Source organism: Carassius gibelio, chromosome B11, assembly GCF_023724105.1.
Source record: "Carassius gibelio isolate Cgi1373 ecotype wild population from Czech Republic chromosome B11, carGib1.2-hapl.c, whole genome shotgun sequence".
Lineage (NCBI taxonomy): Eukaryota > Metazoa > Chordata > Actinopteri > Cypriniformes > Cyprinidae > Carassius > Carassius gibelio.
The window spans coordinates 18,912,410-18,921,655 of record NC_068406.1 but is presented as its reverse complement, the minus strand read 5'-3'; the positions used below and the strand labels follow the sequence as shown (position 1 = coordinate 18,921,655).

Sequence of the window (9,246 nt, the reverse complement as noted above, 5' to 3'; positions counted from 1 at the left end):
GGTCATCAAAGGTTACTCCAAGATTTCTGACTGAAGTTGATGGGGTAATTGTAAGAACCTATGGATGGTGAAATCATGCTGTAGATTTGGAGTGGCAGGGAAGACAAGAAGCTCAGTCTTTGCCAGGTTGAGCTATAGGTGATGTTCTTTCATCCATTCCGAGATGTTCACCAGGCACCCTGAGATCCATGCAGCTTCTGTTGGAGAATCTGGATGAAATGAGAGATGTGTGTCATCAGCATAGCAATGGCAGGAGAAGCCAAGTGTCCGATGTTTTCTTGTACAGTATAATTAAACTATTTACTGAACATGGCAGGCATTCTTTGCACAAATTTTCAGTTTTGCTTTCCCTACTGTAAAAAAAAAAAAAAAAAAAAAAAAAAAACTTAAATGAATATAATGGTTTCATCTTGGCAGATTTGCTAGTTTTTTGACAATTAGCTTAGGAGACCATCTTAGACCAGCAAAATTTTAGGCTTTTTCTGAACCAGGGAAACATAGGCTGCATCTTTGTACACCAACAAATAACCTTTGTATGTGAGTAATGATCCAGCAGCTCTACATGATATATAATTTACATGGCAAAAACTGCCTCAGGCTCTCTGTACAATAACATATCTAATCTCTTTTCATGTCACAAAAGCTTTCAAACCAACCCTGCCATGATAGGGAACAGTATAACATTCAAAAATATGCAATTAAACAGTCACTCAGATAATTTGTAGACATTCTGTGCACTCAGAAGCCTACATCAAATGAAATATTGTAAAAAAATTCTAGTATTTTAATCATCCAATGTTCAGGAATGATGCCCATTTTTAGGCCACACAAGAATCGTCAGAAATGTTGTTATGAGATTTTATTTGTGAGTGAAATAAAGTGTGTAGTTAACATTTCTTGAAACAACATGCAGTCATACCTCCAACATGCATTTGAAGCTGTTTTTTAAAGGACTACAGTTGCATAATTAAGTAAGCAAATACACATCATTGTCATTATCATAGTCTTTGTTTAGGATCCTATTAGCTACACAGTAGCTTTACAATAGATGGTTGAAGTGACCACTGAAATTAATTTAGTCTTAAATTCAAAACCTCCGTTCTAAAACCCCCTAGAAAATTGACATTGACAAAAAAAAAAGACTAAAAATTTAAAAGCCCATCCATCCAGTGTCAAAACTTGCAGTCTTGGCTATGTGAGAGTGTGTGGAAGCAACAGGAAGTAAGTCAAAATGACTGGCCTATGATAAATGCCAGTGCCTTTTATGCCCACTTAATCCATGCTAACTCTAATACACTATCGCTAATACCAATTTACAGCAGCATTGGAGGATAAGTGTATGCCATCATTCATCACGTTTAGAAACTCACATGCTCCAGAATTACGTGATGTTAAGGAAACCTTTCCAGTTAGATTTTACATAGATTTTGGAAGCATATAAAGTACTGCTCAATATATTGATGCTTTTTTATCACTTAATCAGTGTGTGCTACAAACTAGTGAACAGACTGTTTATTTTAAAGAACTGATGTTCTAAATGTATAAATAAAGCACTGTAGAAACTCTACGTATATTTCCTACAACACATATCACATAGTGATCAAGTTTAAAGAGTGCAAGTGTGAGGGACAGGCCCAGTGACTGTCAAAACATAAAATAATATCATAAAATCTAGTAGAAATTACAGAAATTAATTTGTATTTAAATGGATGGAAATGGTGCCGATAGAATTGTGGGCAGCTCTCTCTCCCACTTCGCTTCACAATAAAAGGCAAATATATATATAAAAAAAATGGATGGATGGAAACAAAGATGATTCTATAATGTCTTTTTATTTATTTATTTTCATACAGTGTTACAGCTTACCCAGATAACATACATTGCCAGGCCTCATCTGGGCCAAATATGGCACATAGAGCTCAGTTCTGGCCAGATTTGACCCACACACATCAGTTTTAGCGTGAGACATGGCTTTATGTGACAGATCTGGCCCGTGTGTGACAAACTAGTTTTAGTGTGAGATGTTTTCATCACTGATGCCAAATATGGAATAATTTAACAACTGGTTTGGATACCAGTATGAAAAAAAAAAAAAAAAACAGAGCAGCTGGATTAACCTAAATAATAATAAAAAAAAATTAAATAAAAAGGAAGTCATTGATAAATTCCTGAAGTCCTATACTATGAAAAAGACGAAATTGATTGTCAAATGTTTCAGGAACTGCTGTAGTTTTTAACGGTCGATTAAACGTGGTGAATATCGTAAGTGAAGAGAAACAGCGATAGTGCTGTCGCGGAAACCACGTCAATGACCCCCTCCCCCTCCAGCTTCAGTTCAGAACCACGGTCAGCTCTCCGCGCTCGCTGCTCTCATTGTCAGTATATTGTCAGTACAGTTCGGTACTCAATTGAAAGGCCGCCGGAGGAAACCAGAAAAACAGCAGCCACGAATTGTTTTTACAACCCTCCCCGTGTTATCTTCCATTAAATACGTTATGGTAAACGCAGAGTTAAACGAAGAAAACACGTAAGCAGCAACAATTTAATTCGGTGGAAGACTACTGGCTGTTGGAGCAGCTTTTTCACTCGTGCCGAGGGTAAGTGACACTTTTGATGCAGCATTTGGATTGTAGGCTGTGGAAAAATAAGCGTCTCCCGTACTTTTTCGTCCTCTGGAGCGAGTTGCGGATGTTTTGTTACTAAATAAGACGATACTTGTTTTCTCAATTTTGATTTCAGAGAAGCAAGAACTTACATTAAAATGTTGGACCCATCATCCAGCGAGGAGGAGGCGGAAGAGGTTGTGGAAGAAGAGTGCAAAGTGGTGGCGGCGCCCAAGGCTGGTGGTCCTCGGGTGTCTCCAAGCAGGTCCAGCGAAGGCTCCGGTGGGTTGCAGCCAAGCCGAAGCACCAATGCCCGACCAACGAGCCCGAGCCCCTCAGTGGCGATCGAGAAGGAAAAGGACGAGTTGGAAAAGATGCAAAGGGAGGAAGAAGAGAGAAAGAAGAGGCTTCAGCTTTACGTCTTTGTGATGCGCTGTATTGCCTATCCGTTTAATGCGAAGCAGCCGACCGACATGGCGAGACGACAGCAAAAGGTAAGAGGGCAAAGTCACATGCAACAGATTACTGTTGAAATGAAGAATTGGTGAGCACCACTCTTCTGACTGTGCAAAAACAGAATTGTAGCATATAGTAGATGCTGACCGATTCAGCGCTAAGCTGAATCAACATGAAATGCATCAAATTAATTGATTTAGGTGTAGCGATTTGAAGGAGGGGGGTAATAATTTGGCAGGGGGTCGACAACACCTGTACCAGTGCATTAAAACTCGACAGTATGCTATAATGTCTAATTTCAGAGTTATTTCTCTAAAAAAAAATATAATGTAAAATATATAAATGGTATCTCTGGGTAAGCCTTCTCACATCCTTTCTGGTACTTTACCAAAATATCAAAAATCAAATCTTAATGTACATGACGGTAACAGTGCAAAGACAGTAGAAAGTTGTAGCTTAAAGTGTGGTACCTCAGTGGTAAAGTGTTATATAAAATACAGTTTTGTTTACAGAGTGCACTGACCTGAGCACTTGCAGAGATGCCGTTTTCAATGTTTTATTTAGAAATTGAGACCTCCGTTTACCTCCGTCCCCCAGCATCTCAAATTCCTTTACCAGGCTATCAAAATAATGATTTTATGTGGAACTCAAAAAGAAATGTTTACAAAATGCTCTGAAATTGTCCCAAATAAGCAAGGATCCAGTGCACTGCCATATTTTCACTGTTGAAACCTTTTCCAATTCCGTATATTGTCAAACGTTTTCCAATCAACATCCTGTTCTTCTGTTGACTGAGTTTGGAGCATGTTGAAGAGAAATGAGGAAGCTTAAAATACAGATTATTTTAGGTTTAAAAAGACTTGTATTTGAGGTGGGACTGGTTTAGATTAAATTGTAGCAGGGCATCTATTGTTAGCACTTTAGTGAACGATTAAAGTGGCTTGTTAGTGTGGACAAAATAGATTATCAGCCATATGATCTTTTACTGTGAGAGTCTCACACTTCTAGTGTGCTTTAGAAAAACAGTCCAACATGCAAGATAAATCCTTAATATTACTTTGAATGCTTGTTTTGTCTGTTTGCTGTCAATGGATATTATAAAGATGCATAGATCCAGATGGTTTTTGGGAGTTCAGGGCAAGTTGACTTTGTAAACATAATGAATGTCACAGACCTGTCAGTGGTCTGTTGTCAATTTGCAAACCTTAAAACTCTAATAAAAACGCTTAAGATGGTATAAAACACAGTTTATCCCTAGCTTTCCATTAACAAGGGTGCACAGTATGTATCCATTGTAAAAAAAAATAGCAATACCACTAGGCATTCCCCAGATCCTATGAGGAAAAGAGCTTGACTGTTATTCAGGAATGATGAAATTTGTTTTTACTAGTTGACATTATCTCTCCATTGCAGTGTGGAGTTGCATGCAAAACATGCTTCTTTCTAATATAAACTGATTTAAGATGTTTTGCTTATCAAATCCAAGTTTCTGAAAACTCCTAAGCTTTTTAATCCCGAAAACGAACAAAGAGGCAGCCGTGCCACATTAGCACAATGTTTGATAGATCGAAGCTTGGTGTTTGAGACATTTTCTTCTGGCTTAGATTCAAAGGCAAAGCTCTAACAGAATCAAGTTGTCTTTTATGTCAGGATCTTGAATAATTTATGAGCTTTCAATGTATCCTTAAGTGCCTTGTTCAAAAATGTTTATCGTATATAGTAGCTTCAGCTTGGAGAGTTTATCATTGTGAAGTAGATATCTGAGAGCCAGTACATTAATTGCATAGTGTTTGAATTTCAGCTTCGCTCAGACTCACTGTGAGTTTCATTTCATACAATCTAAGGTCAAAAACAAGTCTGTCTGTCTCATTTGGTTGTGTCCCCAGGGGCTTGTTTGCTTGCTGCTATTGTCTTCGGTGCTAGTGCCTTGGGACAATAAAAAGATTCTCTGTGGGAAGTTATTCTCCAGTGGTTGTTGTGTCCTCACAGATAAGACTCATGTGAGACAAAACATCAGGGACGAGCAGGTTTCCTTAGATATACAATTGTGTTTTTGTTACACTGTATATTCTTTGTCATTATAGTTCTGGAAAACTATTCAGAGTCGAGAATAATCTGATTGGCAGAAGTAACCCTTTCACTGGTCAGTTTAAAATATTCTAGCTGTCCCCTCAAATGTTTTATTTTTTATTGTTTCCATAGCAACGTGTCATGCTTATCACGTGACACACCAAAGCCACAGAAACACTGTATGACAGATGTCACTTTATTTTTATTTACTATTATTAGTTTTTTTTTTATTACAAATATTACAAATTGCTTACCATGTCATCAACTGTCTGATATTCTGATTCACAAATACGTGTGAAGGAGTGTATTTTGTTGATAAAAACCTTTATAAATGATCTTGATCGAGATTTATAATGTGAAACGGACGCTGTTCATGCTGCATTTCAGAGAGTTTGGTTTTAAATGGTAATGTGCCACTGAATACACAAAAAATGGAAGAGAGGGGTGGGGTGAGCAGTAGTTCATTATAATTTAAAGGGACATGCACTGAAACGGATCGTTTAGAACAGAGCTGTTTTTGACGAGGTAAAAAAAGTGTTGTTTTACACGACCATTGAGGAATTTTAAATCAAAGTATGTTGCAGACATTTTGTGTAGACCTTGGCCTCTGATGTCCCCATGAATCATCTCAGATTTGGCTTTTTCAATAAAAGATGGTAATTAATAATAAACCACCACCAATGTGCAACATCCACCTGGATGATGCGACGGCAGCCATATTGCACCAGAACGCCCACCGCACACCAGCTTATTGGTAGAGAGGAAACAGGGATGAAGCTAATCCATATATTAGGATGATTAGGAGACCATGATGGTCAGAGACCAATTGGCAAATTTGGCAAAGATGCACTGGTCAGTCATACCATACATATTGTGATGGTTTTCTTTTTAGAATAGATAGCACAGAGATAATAGTCTACAGTAGTCATTAGTCAGACATCTTCAACTATATATCTGTGATGGCCACACTGAGAAACTCATTATATTTCTTCAAGTGATATTCGTGGTCATACTGTTCTTCAGCAAATTTTCGCTCTGAAATCCAGTCATTCCAATAGCAATTCATGCTTTTGCATGTTTCGCAAATTTGCCACACTCAACAGAAGAAAGCTCTTTGGTTTTCACTAGAGGTTATCTCTAATCATAAAGCCCCTCATTTTTGCTAGCTTTGCTATATAACACTGTGTATAGTTGTTGTTGCTGTTATTAAGTTCTGTGGAAATATCAAATTAGCATTAGTGTTTGTTTACCTCCCTCCCCATCTTTGCTCTAATTACCATGCAGTGACATGCTAATTCACCCGTCTTAAAATTATAAGCAGCTCTGCTGTTTTTATTAACGCAGGTACTGTTCATGCTGCCAACTAAATATGGAAACTCTTCATGGTGCTTGTTGCTGTCTGCTTCAGAAATAGTAGTTTAGACAGTGTATTAGTCATGATGACAAGGTGCACGCTGTCATATACTTAATGATCAGTAGGACCATGTCAGATGTCTTATGCTGCTGCCGCTCGCTGTCTCCGGCACGCACCCACCCACACACTGAATGGAGAGCCTAATTAAGAAAGCTATTAACAATATTTCCTACAATGTCTTCTCTCACTTCCATTCTCTCTCGTTCTCACTCTCTCACACACTAACAGACAGACCAGCACACATTTAGAGACAAATAAGCAGGCACAACAGAAAGACTGCTCAGGCAAGGTTACACTGAGCATGCATGCACATCTAAAACATAGTCAATTATGCCGCTAATGACTTTTGCATAAAATAAAACAACAAAAAAGTCACAAATAGAGACGTTAATTAGGGCAGAGTGCATTCCATTAACCTCAGTGCTAGATATGATGTCCAACAACAATATGGTGGTATCTGTGTTTAGATGTAGTAGATTGCCTTGGTATTTTTTAGACCAATCAATCAGCTTTTTGATGGTGGGATCACAATGCTTAACAGAGTGAAACATTCCTACCATACTTTTTCAGCAGCCTTTGTTTATAAGCAATTTCCACATTCACTCATCAAGAGTTTTAAAAAAAAGTATTTGTAAAAGAGTTAGGAAGCAAACAAGCCTATACAAGGTAAATCACACTATTAGAAATTTTAATTTGAAGCAAAAAAAGTATTTGAAAATTAAAAAAAAAAAATAGACTTAAAGATACAAGACTGTTTGCTTAATGGTTTTAGTGGGAGAAAGAACTACAGTCTCATAAGGCATTGTGAATGACAATTGAATTAAAATTGGGAGTAAAATTTGAGCTTCAAAAGCAAAATTAAAAACTGTAATTGTTGTCACACTTTATTCCTGACTTAAGTTTTCAGCCTTTCCCCATGTAGGTACATAGCAGATATATATGAGTGACTGAAAAATAGCTGCTCGAGGGTGTTAGCAAGATGGCGGGTGAGTCAAATGAATTGCCTAAACGGATTTTAGTATATGTAGCATGATCCGATCATTCTTCATAGAAGCATATTGTTGGACAAGATTGGACAAGAAAGGAGAATAATCTAAATTGTAAGCATGGAGTGCAAGGTGTCCTCAGACGATCCTTCAAGACATACGCTGCTAGCTGTGTAATTTGATGCCCTTACAAGTGTGTTCATTGAGTTATTGTGTGACGTCATTTACCACAATCTATTTTACAGAGAGAATAATAGCACTATGATACCTCACAGCATCATTTTAGAGGTGATGAGATGAAACTCCTCTTATCTGTTTTGCCTGTCTCGTCAAGATGTTCAGTTACAATTATTTGCTCAATCTAAATTACAGGGCCTATTCTTAAGATGCAATAGATGTGGAGTTAATTACAGCCCTTGCTTTAAAAAAAAATGACAGTATTGTTTTTAAGTCCCGAATTGTTACAAGAGATAGCTATTTAGTTATTTCTCTGTTTTTTGAAGCAGAGAGAAAAGATTATTCAAGTCAGTGTACTGATATATTTCTCCACAAATCCATTTCCTTTTCCAATCCTTCGCTGCGCAAAGAGGCGATGTTCAGCTCCCATCTTGTGCTTGGGAGGGCAAGAATCTGAAAGGCCATTGTGTTAGAGACAAACCATAACCCAGATAAGAGCTCTCTGTCTGTTAATGGTCAGCTTGTGTTCCTCTCACAGTTAATGTGTAGTGTAGACGAATGCACCAAAATGGCCTTAAGAGCCCTACTAGCTGAATAGGCCTGATCTGAGGTCAGCAGGATTTCATTGTGGGCTGAAGATCTTGATGTGCAGGCAGCGGGGAAGATTGCTATTGTGATAGCCATGATGGATTCACAATCAAGTGTTGACTGATCTTGGGTCAGCTGTGAGGAGAGGCACGTTAACTAGGTTGTTATTGAAAATCCATGCAGAAGTATTCTGAAACTAGCTCATATTGAAAGGGTATATTTGAAACTCTTTAGATATGAATAGATGTTTTTAAGTATGTGGTTGTTGGTGTATAAGAAAAATGCAATTCATACTTTAGTTAGTTTAGTTTAGTTATAGGAGCAAACATAACATAGTTTTTTTTTTTTTTTTTACATTTGAAAACGGTTTCCTTTTTAATGCATTTGCTTTTATTGTTATTTTGTAATTACTGTATTATTATTATGTTTTTTTAATGTGCATGTTAGTTTTGTTTAGATTTCATTTAATTGCATTTTAATTTATTTTCTTCTCTTTTCTATTTTATCAATCGAACAAATGCATGCATTAACCACTAGATCACAGCTTTCATTTTTATTATTATTATTATTATATATTCATATATATTTTTTGCATTTGCTTTTTATGTTAAATTTTTATTTTCTTAAGGTTTTGAAACAAACTGTACTGAGTGGAAACAGAAACATTCATGCACACTTCCCTGTGTGGCTTTAGCAAACATCGTACAGTAGTACTAATGAGCAAACCACACACAAAAACAAATGAATATGTATCCATGGTGACTGTGTTTATTTGTATGAACGGGTGTTTGTGAGTATGTGCTTGAATAAAGCAGTGTAAAGGCAGTGGGAGGATGACCCTTTCATGTGCTCTTTGTTGGTTGTTTGTAATCTGGGATTACACATCCATTTGCCTTCTGTGATCTGTTACATAAAAATGCACAAGAGTTTCTGTGGGAATTAAGAAGGTTTG

General features: G+C 37.1%; 1 protein-coding gene across 14 annotated transcripts in view; it reads left to right on the top strand.

The window, feature by feature from the left end:
- Positions 1-2,218: 2,218 nt before the first annotated feature.
- Positions 2,219-9,246, top strand: part of cadpsa (Ca2+-dependent activator protein for secretion a) — a 94,224-nt gene continuing 87,196 nt past the window's right edge. For 8 of the 14 annotated variants that reach the window (XM_052569150.1, XM_052569146.1, XM_052569153.1 and 5 more), the window contains exons 1-2: positions 2,354-2,597; positions 2,740-3,097. In XM_052569150.1, the coding sequence (XP_052425110.1) occupies positions 2,762-3,097 (336 nt within the window). In that variant the 5' untranslated portion in view covers positions 2,354-2,597; positions 2,740-2,761. Of the gene's footprint in view, positions 2,598-2,739; positions 3,098-9,246 lie in introns of all 14 variants that reach the window. The other 6 variants (XM_052569144.1, XM_052569142.1, XM_052569141.1 and 3 more) reach the window with 3 other exon arrangements.